This window comes from Mustela lutreola, chromosome 4 (assembly GCF_030435805.1).
Source record: "Mustela lutreola isolate mMusLut2 chromosome 4, mMusLut2.pri, whole genome shotgun sequence".
NCBI classification, from domain to species: Eukaryota; Metazoa; Chordata; class Mammalia; order Carnivora; family Mustelidae; genus Mustela; species Mustela lutreola.
Window position 1 is genome coordinate 80538039 of NC_081293.1, and position 17623 is coordinate 80555661.

Here is a 17623-nt window from a genome sequence, read left to right on the forward strand (position 1 = left end):
TCCTGCCTCGGGGACTTTGTGCTTGCTGTTCCCTCCCTCTGCAATATTCTTTTGCCAGATGTCTTCCTGGCTCTTTTCCTGAGGTCCTTCCAGGCATTGACCAAGTCACATTTTTGTTAGCTCTGCATGCCCATGCCATTTAAAATTGAAACCTCCTCTCTGTTTCCTGTTTTGTCTTCTTTGCTGCTTCATTTTCCAACAGTTGAAAAATTTATTTGTATATTAGAGACAGAAAGACACATTTTCATGTTATTTATATAAAACATACATTTGAGTATTTAAAAAAATCAACTCCTTATCATAAGGCCAGTGAATTCAGGGCATGTTTTTTTTTTCTCTATTGTTCACCACTTTGTCCCAGCTTTGAGAAAAACATTGGCATTGGAGAGGTAATTGAGGCATGAAAAAGTGAACTCTTTCCCAAACCCTTCTGACCTGCTGGTCATGGGTCACAAAGCTTTGCATCTTGGACTAACCTCAGGAGCATCTTCTCTCATATTTTATAATCTTTTTATCTGCACACTGAAATATGGCTGATATTTAAAAAGTTGACCATACCAAAAATTTTGGAGGGTGTGGAGCAATGAAAACCCTCATCTACTCCTGTTGAGATAAAAAATGGTAGAGTCAGTTTGCAAAGCAGGTTGGCAGTTTTAACTTAAATCCTTCCTCCCCACAGAGAGAGAGTGTGGTGGGGGCCAGGCAGAGGGAGAGGAGAGAGAATCTTAAGCAGACTCTATGCTCAGTGCAGCCTCACAACCCCGAGATCAGGACCTGAGCCGAGATCAAGAGTCTGACGCTTCGCCGGCTGAGCCACCCAGGCGCCCCTAACTTAACAAATGCTTAATAAGTTTCTTAACAAAACATATACCTGTCATAAACATATATCAAGCCCTCCTACTTGTAGATACTTAACTGAAATAGGAATTTGTTTGTATGAATGTTAGTAATGTTGTTCATCTTAGCACAAAACTGGGGACAGTTCGGATGTCCATCAACGGATGAATAGATAAGGAAATGCAGGCTATTTCCATGTGCTGTGGAATTCTTTTATTATGCAGTGAGAAGGAAGGAAGTACTGACATGTGCTACAATGTAAATGAATCTCAAAATTGTTATTCTGAGTGAAAGAAGCCAGGCATAAAAAGATACATACTGGATGATTGCATATATAAATGTTCTAGAATACACAAGCTAATTTGTAGTGTTACAAAGCAGATTGTTAAGACCTTGGTTTGCAGGGAGGGATGGTTGGGGCCTGAGAGGTGATGGGAATGTTCTGCATCTTGACTGTGGTGTGTTTTTACAGAAGCATAAATCTTTCAAAGTTCACTGAATCTGTATTTTAATTTTTTAGTTCTTTTTTAGAGAGCGCATGCATGTGCACGCCCAAGTGGGGTGGGGAAGAGGGGCAGAGGGAGAGATAGAAAATCTTAAGCAGGCTCTACGCTCAGTGCAGAGCCCTTTGTGTGGCTCAATCTCATGACCCTGGGATCATGACCTGAGCCGAAATGGAGAGTCAGATGTTTAACCTAAGACCCAGGTGCAACCCAGGTGCTCTGAATTTATACTTTAAGTAGATGAGTTTATTGTGTGTAAATTATACTTAGATGAAGTTGGTACAAAATATTTTTAGCTATATTACTTTTTTCTTTTTAAAGCTGGTTAACCTTGACTGAAGAGTTGCTTATCTGACAATCTACTATCATTGATAGTAACAGGGATTTCTTTTAAAACTGGCCTAGTTATGAAATATTGTCAAGGACCAACAGTCATATAAGACAATAATTTGAAAGGCCAAAACAGGCAGAAAACTTAGTGTGCTAAATTCAGTGATACTTAAACATAGTTAATACTCTCCTAAGTTTTAGAGACCATGAAATCATGACACAAAATGATCCTGTAAGTAGTACAGGTGGACCCAAGGATGTTTGAACCTAAGCTTGGGCTTTTTAAAAATTTCTCTACATGTTTTCTCAAATATATGACCCCTCCATATTAGATTCATAATATTGTTTTAGAAGTAAATCACTTCTCTGAAATATCACTATCTCAGATGGGTCTTTTAATATCTCAGATAGATTCAGGGTTTATCCTGGGTCAGAGGTCTTTAGACTTTTTTGAAGTATATCACATACCAGTGACATTTATATTTGTGTGGGTTTTGTTTTTTTTTTTAATAAGCTCTACACCCAACATGGGGTTCAATCTCATGACCCTGAGATCAAGAGTCAGTACTTTCCCAACGGAACCAGCCAAGCACCCCAAATATCATGCATTTATAGATAAATTTTCTAATTAAATTATATGAAATGTAGGGCTATTCTTCTTTCACAGAGTTGATTCACAAATATTTTTATTACGAGAGCAGTTTGTTACCGCTTGTAAATATTTCTTACCTCTTCGGTTTTACTGCAGGGAGTTCATGAGGATTGTCATGGAATTAAAAAGAATTTGCAGAACCATATGCATTTAAACCAACCCTTGAGGATATCACTTATCATGTGTAGTGCTAGCATCTAATGACTCCTTACCCACGGATAACACTTTTGCTTATCCTCTTGTTTGTAGGTAGTTCGATATTTGGCTGGTTGTGGACTGCAGAGCTGCCAGATGTTGGTGTCTAAGGGTTATCCAGACATTGGTTGGAATCCAGTTGAAGGAGAGAGATATCTTGACTTTCTCAGATTTGCTGTCTTCTGTAATGGTAGGTCTGATTTCTTGGGTCTTTTTTGGTCATGATTAAAACTGCTTGGGACGCCTGGGTAGCTCAGTTGGTTGGACGACTGCCTTTGGCTCAGGTCATGGTCCCGGAGTCCCGGGATCGAGTCCTGCATCGGGCTCCCAGCTCCAGGGGGAGTCTGCTTCGCTCTCTGACCTTCTCCTTGCTCATGCTGTCTCTCACTGTCTCTCTCAAATAAATAAAAAATAAAAATAAAAATAAAAAACCTGCTTAAAAATTAGATACATCAGGGGTGCCTGAGTGGCTTAGTGGGTTATTCCTCTGCCTTGTGCTAAGGTCATGATCTCAGGGTCCTGGGATTGAGCCCCGCATAGGGCTCTCTGCTCAGCAGGGAGCTTGCTTTCCCCTCTCTTTCTGCCTACTTGTGATCTCTCTCTCTCTCTCTCTGTCAAATAAATAAATAAAATATTTTTAAAAAATCAGATACATCAAAGATGGTATATCCCACTATTTTTATGAAGAAAGTAAATATTAATAAAGACATTGAATGTTTTATAATCAGTACTTTTTTCCATAGTAATAATTGAATTTCTAATATTTGTTGCAATAGGGATACTTTGCCTTTATTATTAAATTAAGCTTTTTAGGCAGTTACACATTTTGAGTATGAAAGAAGAAACTTACTGTGTCTTGAGTACATACAACTAGTGATTTGAACTGAATTTTAACGTTATTAGTAACTTGTTCTTTGGTTTTAGTTATTTTTCTTTAAATATAAATGAAGTAAAGTAGTGTAACATTTATTTGCTCAGAACATCCATCCACAAAACCAACGTTTGTTTACTCTTGTTCCTTGTTCGATTTTAGGGGAGAGCGTGGAAGAGAACGCGAACGTTGTGGTGAGGTTGCTCATCCGGAGGCCTGAGTGTTTCGGTCCTGCTCTGAGAGGGGAAGGTGGGAATGGTCTGCTCGCAGCCATGGAAGAAGCCATAAAAATATCTGAGGATCCCTCACGAGATGGTCCGTCCCCAACTAGTGGATCCAGTAAAACACTGTAGGTCTCATATCCACACTCTTATTGAAGAGTAAATTATATTCCCTGACTTGAAATTTTACAAAACATGATTTGCATTCTGTTAGCTGTAGTATAATTTTCTGGTCCTCCTGATTTCTGCTCTTGAAAATCAAATGAATTAGGCCTGGAAGATGGATGGAATTTGCTGCTGAAATAGGTTGAATGAAAAAGAGAAAACTAAGGAAGATGGGGTAGATATAGCAGGGAGAAGTTCAGGTTGTAGGGTGAGATGTATTCTGTGAAATTTTCCAGGAGGCTCTGGCTCAGTGAGTGGTTACAAAGGATGGTGGGTGAGCCTCTGAAATTGTAGTAGGGTTTAGCAGGAAGCTGGCTGGAATGAGTTCAAGACAATAGTAAGAAAGTAAGACCTTTAGCAAGAGAATGGGGAGCTTAACTAAACTGGAATGGTGGTAAAGTCCAGAAAAGGGGATATTGTCTTTCTGAGGAGGAAAACGCTTGGTTAAGATATTATAGCAGATAGGGCAGATGGCAACTACCTTTCGTTTCTCTGTGGTATACATTATTCACACTTGATTCCAGCAGTAGATGTAAGTCTGTTCAGGCGGTCACTTCACAGCTGTTATCTGTGGAGGCGAATGTCCTACTAATACCACTGGTGAAGATGGAATGTAGGGCTGATTGGAGACAAATTTCCAAGCAGAACAGTTTTGCAAACCATCATTCTTCCATATGTAGACTGCATAGATGTTCTGTCCATGCCAAGGCCAGCATGGTTTCAGACCGGGAGGTCCTCCAAGAGCCTGTTACATGTTGTCAATTAGCCATAGAGGGGTTAGGGGGCCCTCAGGTTCTCTAAGTAGTGGAAAATGTATCAAGGGATCTCTGGCTGGGACCACAGCAGCCGGTGTGCCCACAGAGGCCCCCGGAGCAGGGTTTCATGCCTGGATGGTGTTTGCAATGAGGCCTCGCTGTTACCCTGCAGCCGCTGAGCCCAGCTGAGCTACCAAAGGAGGAAAAATGATGGGATCTTCCAAGGGCATCTAGATCTGTCTCTTATCTGGAGATGATGGAATCTTTATGTTTTGTTACAGAGGTGGGAAGGAGACACTGATGGATTATTTGGGAGTGGGTGGGTGAGGTAGAGTAGATGGCAGAGAGGTGAATAAATGCTCTCCCATTTCTGAAGTGCTTTCTCCAGGCAAAAACGCTGTTTTGGGTGCCTTATCTATGTCACCTTCCAGGACAGATCTTTGTCACCCTTTCTCAGAATGTATGCTATTTACAAAAGTAGTCTAAACTTACCAAGTCTTTTCATTAGTTATTTTTTTTGTTAAAACAAAGCCTGTCTGCCTCTAGAAATAGGTAGAATCCATCCAATTAGCAATTTCTCTTTTTCCCTTTTGAAGAACTCTTCATAGCATATTTTCCACAAATGTGTTTTTGGTGTCGTCTTTAAACTCATTTTCCTTTAAAAATGTCAAGGGATAAATTAATCACTTCTATGAAAAGTAGCAGAAGAGGCAGAATAAGCTATCTTAGGGGTCCCTTTATTCTGAGAAGTCTGTAGTAGATCTGAAATGGAATTTATCCTGTTTGCTTTGCTTTCTGTTTTTTTGTTTTTGTTTTTTTAAATCTATGAAAGTGATACAGAAGAGGAGGAAGATGACACTATCCACATGGGGAATGCCATCATGACCTTTTATGCAGCCTTGATTGACCTCTTAGGACGCTGTGCTCCTGAAATGCATGTAAGTGCTCTGTGGCCCAAGAGCGGCAGTCCTGGCTTACCCATCGGTGTCAAGAAATCCATAGCTGGCAAAGATGATAACAGCATCTAAAGCCAGTAATCTCCATGCTCCATTAAAAATAATAGCCACAGCCTAATTGCTGAGCAAGTGTTTACTTAGTTGGAAACATCTTGGCTGTAAAAATTAGTAATGAGATTTCAGTACAAATCACTAATAGAATAGCCAGTTACCTCATGTATGTCTAAAACTCAGACAGCCTCCCCACACTTGACAAAGAAAAGAACCCATTTTTTCCTATAAATTTCCTCTCCTCATTTATTGCATGCAGAGAGCAACCACTCCTGTCAAAAGTCATTTTCTTGGTGTACACGATTTCATCTCTGTGCCCACCATTGGACAGTGGGGGTGGGGGGAGTTACCCACTGGGAAGGAAACAGCTTTTCAGACTCGAGGGGCCGGCCTTTTCTACAGTGTTTTGATCAAGAAGAAATTAAGTTTCATGGACTAGTCCTTCCTTTTACTGTGTAGCACACTCAGATATTTTTTTACTTTATCTTGATCTATTCTGTTTCATTCTATTATATTTATTTTAAAATGCTAGTTAGGGCTCCTAAAACCAGCTTTGTGAGCTGGTAATGGGCAATAATGTGGAGATTGAAACACAGTGAGAGGTGCTGGAATAGAAGGGAAATATGTTTCTGAGCCGGTCTGAGCATGAAGCCAGAAGGACCTCTGCTTCCAGAGCTTATCTTTCTCCCTGCCCTTAGCATCTGTGGTGGTGGTGGTGGGGGGGGGGGTTGTGTTTATAGTTGTGTTGTCTTTCCTTTCCCTTCCTTGTTGTTGTTACTGTTGTTGTTGGGCCAGGGGTGGGGAGGGTGGGGAGGTGGGGGGGGGGCGTCCCTTTCGCTCCTAGCTGTAGGGTAAAACCTCCATGTTTTCTTGGTGTAACCTTTCATTGAGAACAGAGAGGAATCACAGCGCGGAGAGATGTCCGAATGTTGGCAAACCTAGAGCCTGATTTTTGTAAAAGCTTAACCTGCCACTAATGAGATTTTCATCCTAGGAAGTGGGAGGAGTAGATTATCAGAACCCGCACGCAGGAGGTGATTGCAGACAAAAAACTTTATTCTGACAGCCTTGGTTCTGTATCCATTAAAGTGAAAGATCAGAAATTAGCTAATAAATAGTTTTTTATTCTATTAAAGTAGGAGGAAAAAAAAACAAGTGATTCAGTAAGGGACTAACCATTCACTTCCGTGTTTACTCATCTTCTATAACTATTGGTTGAGGACCTCCTGTGTGTGAGAAATTATCCTTGTGTTTCTCCCCTCATGGGGAAGGAAACAGACGCCCTCCCTGGCAATGGGTGCCTGCTGTCTGCTCCAGAACTTGGCAGAGATTCTCGATGGGTCAGATTCATGGTCCTCACAGGTGTTTGGTTAGCCGGTGATGGTCTGAAAACCTGTCATGATCCCTTTTCACCATCCTTCCCCCACCACACACACACAAATATTATACACCTTTCCTTAGGAGAAATGTGTGTGGAATATAAATGGATATACAATGATATTTTCCATTTTTTTTTTTTTTTTAGATTTTATTTGTTTATTTGACAGAGAGAGAGAGTACAAGCAGGGGGAGCGGCAGGCAGAGGGAGAGGGAGGAGCAGACTCCCTGCTTAGCAGGAAGCTCGTGTGGGACTTGATCCCGGAACCCCGGGATCATGACCTGAGCCAAACAAAGGCAGACACTTAAAGACTGAACCACCCAGGCGCCCACAATTACATTTTCATCCCCATGTAAGAAAGAGGCTAAATCAGTCATAAATATCATTATACATTCTGGGTCTAAAGATAATTTTTTCTTTGGAATGCATAATTCGGCATATGCTGATGTCAGTAAAGCTGTGGGCAAGTAAATATCTGTCTGTAATGTAAGCCTCAGACAACCATTTCTGCCAGAGGTCTAATATAAAGGTATCTTTAACAGAAAATTATTTTAGACTTGGATTCCTATACTTGAGATTTTCCAGATGGAATTTTAACATTGATTTCACAAAGTTTTTCTAACATTCCTTGATTTTTCTTCCCATAGTTGATTCATGCTGGTAAGGGGGAAGCCATCCGAATTCGGTCCATTTTGAGATCCCTAATTCCGCTGGGAGATTTGGTGGGAGTAATCAGCATTGCTTTTCAGATGCCAACAGTAGCCAAAGGTAAGGCCAACTTCTACTCTTTGTAGTTCAGTGGAGCATGGAGGACATAATGTTTCAAATAATATCCTCAGCATCCACATTCCCCTCCCCTGACCCCTCCTGACAGCATAGTTACAGGACTTAGGTTTCTTTACAAAGTGCACTAGAAAGTACATTATTTTGATTGAATTAAGAAAAGCTCTATTCCCATATGCTTCTACACATATGGTTACAAATACATCTAAGTGAAAAAAAAGATACTGCTTTTTTATAAAGTGTTTTCTGTTCTCATTGTTTTTAAACAGCTGTTTTCAGTGAGATTTTAATTCTTGTTACGTGACATTTCTGACAGTTTCCCGAGAAGAGGAAATACATACCTCACCCTGTCTTACCCAATTGCTTTCCTGCTGTGTTTGGTTCTCATTCTTCTCTTTCTTGACTGCAATTCTTTTAATCGCCCTTTTATAGTTTTAATTATCATTTTCTTATGATGCTTTTTTCTGCAAAAAAAAGATCATAGCTATTGACTTAGGTTTTAAAAGTTCCCAGTGTGTTGAAAGAAGGGCTTTTCTCAAGACTAAGGAGACGATTTTAAAAAAATAAGAATTTTTACTGTTTTCATCCAGTATTTGTTATCTTTTTAACATTATGTCATTTTGGCTTAGCAACTGCTTGTGATTTGTTTTGTTTGTTTTAAAAGATTTTATTTTATTTATTTATTTTTGAGAGTGGGGGAGGTGGAGAGGGGCAGAGAGAGAATCTCAAGTCAACTCCACACTGAACCTGGAGCCCAGTGCGGGGCTCAATCTCACGACCTGGAGATCACCAGACCCAGAGTCAGATGGTTGGATGCTTAACTGACTGAACTACCCAGGTGCCCTGATTAGGTTTTAACAGTAACTCAAAATAAAGTAGAAGAATAAAGTAACTTAGTAACTCAAAATAAAGAGTTACTAAGTAACTTGAGTTACTTGAGAACATAGTAACTCAAAATAAAGTGGAGAATAAAGTAGTAAGCCGTTCTCCATGTCAATCCCAGCAACAGTGGCCCATCCCCCTACAGCCCAGATTGGGTTGGGGAAGGAGGAGGACTCAGGCAGCACGGAGCGGTGTGCAGATGCTCCACAGTGGGGGGTGACAGAGGGCCTAGGTTGGCACCCACGCCACTCCCCTGCGGCTCCCCAAGCTACAGGAGAAATGGCAGAGGGCACAGGCCTGAGGCCCAGTCTTCTGGTGATGGTTCACACTCTGCCTCCCATAGAAACAAAGATCCGAGAGTAGATGCCAAATTACACTTGAGTTGCTCTTTTTCCAGCATCAGTTGTGTTCACTTTTCAATTCTTCATTGGACATTGTTGTACATAGCATTTTTACCTAAACTTCTAATTTTAGAAGAAAGTATGATTAGGTAGAATGCTCATGTTATGCTCCTCTTCTTGCATCAGTTATGAATCCCAGAGAGGATTGTCTCTTACGACCTGAAGTCTAGAAGAAGGGACAACTGTGTCACTGAAGGTGACTTACCCTCCTTGCCAGTCTTCCCGTTATGAGAAAGTAACGTTTCATAGGCGTCCAGCTCACAAACCCAAACCTTCCTTCCAGGTGACATGGGCAGCCACTATAGTTACACATGCGTTATGATGTGAGGGAAAGCTGCAATGAAAAATTGTCTCAAGGGGGCGCCGGGGTGGCTCAGTCAGTTAAGCATCTGCCATCAGCTCATGTCAGGATCCCAGGGTCCTGGGATTGAGCCCTACATCAGGCTCTCTGCTGAGCGGGAAGCCTGCTGGTCTCTCTCCCACTCCCCCTACTTCTGTTCTCTCTCTCACTGTGTCTCTATCAAAAAAATAAATAAAATCCTTAAAAAAAAAAAAAAATTGTCCCATGGCTTGTTGCCTTCTCCCCTTGAGGCAGTTTCTCCTTTTCTTGTACATGCAAGTGATCTTGTGTACTGTTCATTTACTTAAATAAGATGTGTTTTCTTTTCCCTACATTCTGAGCCACAGACCTGACACTGTCAGGACAAAGATAAGAGTAATACAAGTGGTGCCCAGATTAGGGAATAGAGAAGTGCTACATTTTAAGGTAAAATTAGTAATAACGAAGAACCAAGAGATGGGCAATAAGTGAAGCCAGGTGTCCTGTTCAGATTCCCTCAAAGTCTCTATATGTCTCCTAATTTTGCTCCACTTACCTGCTTTTACCAGCCTTTAAGATTTTCCAAGTTGGTTGCTTTCCTCTTCCACTTAGTTGTCCTGTAATTGTATTATTTTGTGATGTTCTTCTTCATAAATAGGAACTGTATTGTCTACCTTGGGATTTAAAGGATTTTTATGTGCGTGTGAACTATCAAGCCCATGATGAAGGTTGACTCTTAAAACCCAATCCATTGGTTATTATTAAATTTCTACATTTTTCTTCTTACTCCTTTCCTTTTTTGGAAACTGTATGTTTAAATTTTGCCGCGGCATTCATTTAAATCAACTTTAAAAGTGAAATCGGTAGCTTTTTGTATGTTTCAGGGACACGTCCACTGGTTCTTTAAACATCACCACTCCTCAGTGATCATTAGTGTTGTATGTTCTGTATTAAGTAGGTGAAATTTGCCTCTTCCTCCCTTAGTGATAGCTGAAGACTTTCTCAAAATCTTTTATTATGTGTTAGAGCTGTAGTGTGGCCCAGAGTAATAATGCAGGCAGGAGGGATTCAGAAACCTGAGGGCAAGCACACGGTCTCAAAGTCGATGTTCTGTTCCTGCGGTGCGCGGCCCCGGCAGGTTTGGACAGACTGTCCGAGGCCGTGATTACAGGCAGAGGAATACTGCAGGTACCACAGGCTAAGCCCAGTGCACCTGGCCCTCCTCCTTCCAGTTCATAAGCTCAAAGTCTGATGAGAGGCTATTCCCCAGCTTTTTAGTCTCCAGTGTGTTCAGGAGACAATGAAGATAAAACAGTGGTGGTAGCAGATGGATGTGTCCTGAGTCCCAGGTCTATGGGCTGTAACGTGCCTGGAAACAAATGTGTGTGCAAAGGAATCTCATTTCAGGATCAGTAGGTGGCTTACCATTTCCGTAGGCACAACTGGATGTGAAAATCCAGGGACCTTTTAAATGTAAATTCCCTAATAATGTGATTTTTAGGAGAATTAAACTAAGATTTTTGATGAAAAAGTGTAGCACACTGATTTCACAGTAAGGATTAAATCAGCTTTGGTTGGGTTTTAAATCTGATTTTCCTTGGTTTAAATCCGACTTTGCCAGTTACTAGGTGTACAACCTTGGGAACATTATTTCACGTCCCTGAAGGTTGGTTTTCATCTTTTAAATGTAACTAAGAACACCAGCCTCACAGTGTGGTTTTGAAAACTGTGTGAGAGCATGTCTGTAACATTCCTAGCAGAGTGCCTGATAACAACACAAACAAGCACTCTTATTTCCATTATTTTAATTATAGGGAGAGAAGTAGTAGGTATATTGGATGTTAATATAATTTACTAGGGAATGGAAATGACTTCATATTAGCTTTTAATGTAATTTCCCTTAAAATATTATTTCTTGTATCGTTTCATGGTTCAGATACGAAATCCATTCCTTAATAACGAAGGAAAACAAGAATGTTGTAATTTTATTTTCCCAGGATGGTTATGTTGGTGTATCCTCTTACCCGGGTCCTTCTTTACTCCACACTGCCTCAGTATTAAAGATTCCATGATGTCGTTTGTAGAATCTTACAGTGTGTTCTCAATAACAGAATGTTACTTGGCATCATTATCACATGGTCAAACAGGAAACAACTCTGCCCTCCAGTACCTTAAATTGGTACATAATCCCCCAGTTCCTCATATCGGTGGTTCCTAACCTGTGCATCTATGGAATTCTAGTAAGAGATTTACTCATTATAAAGGCATCAAATATTGACTACTATGACTCTCAAATATGTTTCAAATGTCATTAAATGCTATTATGATTAATGAGACATATTTCATTTGAAAGTCAAACTGATTCATAGGGTTGTTTCATCATTTTGCAATTGCCTAAGTCATAAATATGTAAATCAACCATGACTATCACATAGGGATATGTGAGTTTTATTAGTGTTTTAAAAGAGGCTCTCATTCATGAAAACAGTGAAAACTTTACAGTTTAACTTTTTATGGTATATACTGATAGTTTTACAGTGTAGATTTTGGATTCCTTCATGTTTCCTTCTCATTATCTAACCTAATGCTATGTCTTTGATGATATATGCGATTAATAAACAGATGCCCAAGTCATATTTTGAATGACCTTGAATTTAAATTGCACTGACATAATCCTTCAGTTAATTCCCAGCACTTGCTTGTGGGTAGTAGAAGGACAAAAAAAAAAAAAAAAAAAAAAAAAAAAAAAAAAAAAAAAACATTCGACTGATAACTTGACTTAAAACTTGAGAAGGCTGGAGAGAAGCTGTTTGTAATCTATCCATTAACAACGACATGTCGCCTTCTCTCTTTTAGATGGGAATGTGGTGGAGCCTGACATGTCTGCAGGGTTTTGCCCAGATCACAAGGCAGCCATGGTTTTGTTCCTTGACAGGGTCTATGGAATTGAGGTTCAAGATTTCCTCCTCCATCTTCTCGAGGTTGGCTTTCTGCCAGATCTCCGGGCTGCTGCTTCTTTAGATACGGTAATGTTCTGAACAGTTGACATCAGCTTTTGACTCTTCATTCTCTGGCTTGTGATAGTCTCCATAGATATGGTCATTCATTTTATTCATGGTTACTAAATATTATTGATTACCTATTACATTTTTAGGGAGGTGGTAGGTAAAGAGAAAATAAAATAGACTATGTCCTAAGGAATTCACTGAATAGTGGAGAAAACTTACAACCTCAGGAATATGATAAGAATTCTGATTGGGTACTACAGAGGACAATAAATGTGAATAACTCTAATTTGGGAAGTCACAGAGGCTCCTATTAACTTCCAAACTGGCCTAAAGAATTATGCTTCTCAAGGAAAGCAGTTACAGTATTAAGAATGTTTAATGGACATTGTTGAGTTGTGCCAATTACAGTATTATTCTGGTGTCCTTATTTTTAAAGCACAGATAAGGCTGAAATTTCTCCTGTCCATCCAATGGCCACATGGAGAACCTGTCATTACTGGTATTAATATTCTACTGTCCGAAGCATTGTAGAATAAGCTGACACTCTAAATGTTACTTCAGTAGGTATAATAATACCTTTTTAGTCTCGCTCATGGATCTTTTTGATTCTGGAGGAAATCAGATCTTGAGTTGATAATAGCTCTTTCAGGAAAGTCAGGCAAGGAGAATCCTAAAAATAAGCAAAAACTTTTTTTTTTTTTCCTTTGTTGGGTGTGTTCACTTGAAATTGTGAGCCTAACCAGGAGAGCTGATACCATAATAAGACAATCTGCTTTTGGCTATTGATTCTGCTGCACGTGAGCTAAAATATAAATGTAAATAACCTCCATCCCTAAATGTCGTTGATTAATGTCTTCATCTCCCATCCATCCTCCCCTTGGTATCTTATGACAAGGAGGTGAGCCTCTTGGGCTTCTCAAGAAAGGAGCTAGCACTAAAGATTCGAGGAAGGAGCTAGCACTACAGATACCCTTCATCTTTATCTATTGATGAGTGACTGAAAGTTGATTGTTTCTAGGGGTAGAAAATCCTACTAGCCGCACTGAAAGACAGAACCTTGGAGAACATCTCCATTGTTCATGTACTTGTCATTTTCTAGAGAACAAAAGCCCACGTCCACACATGCATCCCTTTAAGAGTTGTCCCCTGCCAAATGCAAATGACTTTTTGCTCTCACGATTCCTTTCCAGGCTGCTCTGAGTGCTACAGACATGGCCTTGGCCCTCAATCGATACCTTTGCACAGCCGTGCTGCCTCTGTTAACAAGATGTGCCCCCCTTTTTGCGGGCACAGAGCACCATGCTTCTCTCATTGACTCCTTACTTCACACTGTGTACAGACTCTCTAAGGGCTGCTCTCTCACCAAAGCTCAGCGGGATTCCATAGAAGTTTGTTTACTCTCTATTTGTGGGTAAGTGGGAGACACACTCCATGTCAAGCTGCTGCTTGAAGAGAGAGAGAATGTATGATATGACCCTTGACAAATGGTTAGGGATTTTGGAAGAAATTTCCGTACCGAAAAGCGAATTCATTTTAGGGAGTGCCCTGTACCCAGGGTTGGAATCAGAGCACCCTTGCTTTGGGTCAAGTGCAGGAGTCTTGCTCCAGCCCTCTCTAGGGTATATGGCAGTTGGACGGAGTGCTGGACCCATGTTCTGGATGTTGGTAGGTAGAGGAACTATGTGAGGAGTCCCTGGCCACTTTCGTGTAAGAGTGGAAGATTCTCCCCTTTTGACGATGTGTGAGGACTTTAACTCCTTTTCCAGAAGGGAAAGGAAAAGAGAGACTTATGAAATATAACAGATGACACAGTATAATATTAAAGCATTACTTATTGTGGCGATCATGAAGGCTATTTCCTTCATCCTGGAAAACCACTTCCCATAGGTAGAAGTGTTCAAATATCTGACTCTGAAAGCCAGAACATAACCTTCTCCTGTTGGAGTTCTGACAGCTAAAGTGAAAATTTCTTAAGCCACTGGCTTGGTGATGGTTTCCCTCTAATTTCAAGAGCAGGTGAAGGTGTGTGGCCTAGCGGTGCTCTGGTGAAGAAATGTTTTCACTCACAGCGATGTATGTGGGTTCAGGAACCAGATGGGACTGACGGAGATGAAAAATTAGGGGTTATGTATCTAACTCCCCTGGCCCTAAAATTCTGTAAAATGGGCCCCAAATAACTATCTCACAGAGTTTATCTCCTTATTAAATGAGGTGAACTATTCCGGCTGACCTGACACAATAGGGCTGTGTGAGTTTTCTTTCCCTTCCTCCTCCGGCCAAATTTCTGCCTCAGCTTTTTTTCCCTCCCTCCTGTTTTCAACACTCCTTCTTGTATTTGCTTCTAATTCAGTCATGGAAGACCCTTCCTGGCCAGTGGAGTGAGGGAAGAAGCAGTTACTATAATTACTGGAGCAAGGGTCTCAGGAAACAGTAGGGTCTGTGGTGGTGGGTTGTTGGGAAGTGAAGGGAGAAGAGGAAAATCTGTAGCAAATAGGGAGTGGACCTCAGATCTTCAGGATTGAGACAAATTGGAAATGTAACTTTATACAGTTGTGTAGCGGTGGGCTAATCTTTGGTTTGGGGACACCTAAGTAACCCCTTCTGAAGAGAAGTGTAGGTACAGGTTCTTGGCTTACATAGGCTCATGAATTATTTCCTCAGTTTAGAGACATTTCCCTTCATTATTTTTTGTTTATTGGTTTTGTTTTGGGTTTTTTGTGGTTTTTTTTTTTTTTTTTTTTACTTCCCTTCGTTATTAAAATAAACTTTGTTCCACCAGCCAACTGAGACCTTCTATGATGCAGCACTTGCTCCGAAGATTAGTATTTGACGTCCCGTTATTAAATGAACATGCAAAGATGCCTCTTAAGGTGAGTAGGGGAAATGTCTGTAGTTACAGGATTACTGGGTCCCCTTGGCTGTTCTCCCCTTCAACACACACCCCTCTTAGAAACACCATGCTTGATTTTCGATGCTGGAAAATTTCTTCCGGTTCTTGAAAGCGGGCATGTAAATTTGAGAGCTGTGCATATCACAATAAAAGAAGTCCTGAAAGATCATAGACGTTCTGAGACTGATTTCCTGTAGGTGAATGGAAATGGAAATCAATGGGGAAAATGAGCCACCAAGAAAACATGAGCCAAAGTATTCTTAAGGGTGGGAAACATGTAGTAGGTATGGCCTGAAATATTAGCAGCCTCTGGGGATAAAGAGCAGGCTGTCTAAAACACTCATTTTCTAAGTTGGTAATCACATGGCAGTTTCCAAATATTATGTCATAGGGTTCAAAGATAACCTCTATCTATGCTGTTCACAGTTTGTCACTGAGTATAGAAGAATTAGACATTTTCCCTGTCCTTCATTATTCTGTTCATGAATGATCAAGTCTCATACTGTCTTACTGACCTGAGAATATTTTTCCCTCATCTAATATCACAATGCAGATTGAGGATTAAAATATTTGGTGTGTCCTAATACATCTAATAGCATGGTCTGGGGATGGAGGTCATAGAACATGTAATGACTGTTCTATGGGGAGCCTTTCTGCACAGGCATCTGGTAAACCTCATTTTCCTCATGGCCACCCAGTAACAGTGCTGGCAAAAAGAAGTTTGAGATAAAAAATGAGTCAATTTTTTGAGCTGTTAACTCTCAGCACCCCTAGACATCTGGCAGATATGGTCTTTCTCCCTGAAAAATTCATTTTGGTTTAGCAAATTTAGATTAATGAATGAGGCAGAATAAATGGTATTCTTACTGAAAATCCCATTTTTACAGTTTTCATCTTCTGGAAGAGCTTTCTCATACAAAATTTTCCTCATACAGATGAGCTGGAAGGTACCTGAAAAAAGAGATAGTATTACTTTATGTGATAAATTCTTTCAGGTTGTAGATATTTCCAAGCTAATCCAAACACACTCAATATCACTGTTTCATCATTTGAGATTTCTAAATCATGTGTATGTGTGCACGTGTGTGTATGTGTGTGGTTTGTAATGGAGAGGAAGACCAATCTGGAAGTATTTCTCTAGTAAGAGATGTAGTTTGTTTTAATAACATCTGTCCTTTTCGATCTGTTTTCTTCCTTCGTGACAGAAAAGAGAGTCCAAAAATGCATAGTTGATGCGTACAGATCATTTTATTAATTCAAGTGGTCGTGCATGTTTGTTAGTTTAAAGATCAAAAATGAATTGCTGAAGAACTACAAAATTAGAAGATTCTATCCTTGCCTTTAAACTTACAGTGTAGTCCGAAACAAACCAAACGCGCACAGACGAAAATGGAAGATGAACACAGACACTTGGCAAGATAATAAATTGCATAACCACCAAAGAAATATGGGTAAAATAAAATTTAGGTAAAATAAAATAAATATTTTATATTTTATTTATAAAATAAAATATAGGTAAATAACTACCGAAGAAAGATAGGTAAAGACATTACTGAAATGGAGAAGTTTGGCAAGTTTACTGAGAGGTGGAATTTCTGGAGCAAAGCTTAAAGTGTGGTGATTAAGGATTGGCAAAAAGGAAGCAGAACTGCCCAGAGGTAGATTTCCCTTTTAATGTACATTTCAGCTGCTGCGTCATAGAGATACTCTCTTGAGCCTCTGGGTCATCCTGACATCAGTCCTTTCATTAAGCACACGTGCTTATCCAAAGGATCGTGATTCACAAAACCAAGCAAATGATAGCCACAAGTATAGGACCCAGGGATACATCCCTACCAGCCTCATAAAGAATGCTGTCCAAGATGCACGTAGGAGTTACATCGGGCATTGGGTCTTCATACTGTGCTCAGTGTTAAATTTTAAACAGGCATCATATATAAGGTAATAAATAGTGTTCTCCAGAAGAATTTTCACAGGAGATTGAGCAGTTTTGTTTCAGTTGACCTTATTACGTGGCATCTGAATGTCAAATGGAAATGGGAAAAATGTAAAAGGTATCTTTCACTCATTGCATTTATAATTGTTTTCTCACCTAGCTGCTGACAAATCATTATGAAAGATGCTGGAAGTATTACTGTTTGCCTGGAGGGTGGGGGAACTTTGGAGCTGCCTCTGAAGAAGAGCTTCATTTATCAAGAAAGCTGTTTTGGGGCATCTTTGACGCCCTGTCTCAAAAGGTGATTTAAGATTTTATGGATTTTGTGTGATGCAGTCATGTATAAAAGCTATAAATATTCCTAGTGAAATATTATCTTATTAAAGCTTAGTCTTTTCTTTTTTTTTTCAATGTCTAACAAATGTTGAGAATGCCATTTAAATTTGATTTTAGTAATCATTATGGTAACCTGTGCCATTTACATTTGATT

The 17623-nt window shown here is 40.0% G+C and overlaps 1 protein-coding gene across 3 annotated transcripts in view; it reads left to right on the forward strand.

Moving 5' to 3' along the window:
* RYR2 (ryanodine receptor 2) overlaps nucleotides 1-17623 on the forward strand; it is a 751000-nt gene that overhangs the window by 558735 nt on the left and 174642 nt on the right. For all 3 annotated transcript variants that reach the window (XM_059170336.1, XM_059170337.1, XM_059170338.1), the window contains exons 45-52: nucleotides 2572-2707; nucleotides 3551-3737; nucleotides 5362-5467; nucleotides 7562-7682; nucleotides 12156-12325; nucleotides 13498-13718; nucleotides 15087-15177; nucleotides 17294-17434. In XM_059170336.1, the coding sequence (XP_059026319.1) occupies nucleotides 2572-2707; nucleotides 3551-3737; nucleotides 5362-5467; nucleotides 7562-7682; nucleotides 12156-12325; nucleotides 13498-13718; nucleotides 15087-15177; nucleotides 17294-17434 (1173 nt within the window). The remainder of the gene's footprint in view (nucleotides 1-2571; nucleotides 2708-3550; nucleotides 3738-5361; nucleotides 5468-7561; nucleotides 7683-12155; nucleotides 12326-13497; nucleotides 13719-15086; nucleotides 15178-17293; nucleotides 17435-17623) is intronic.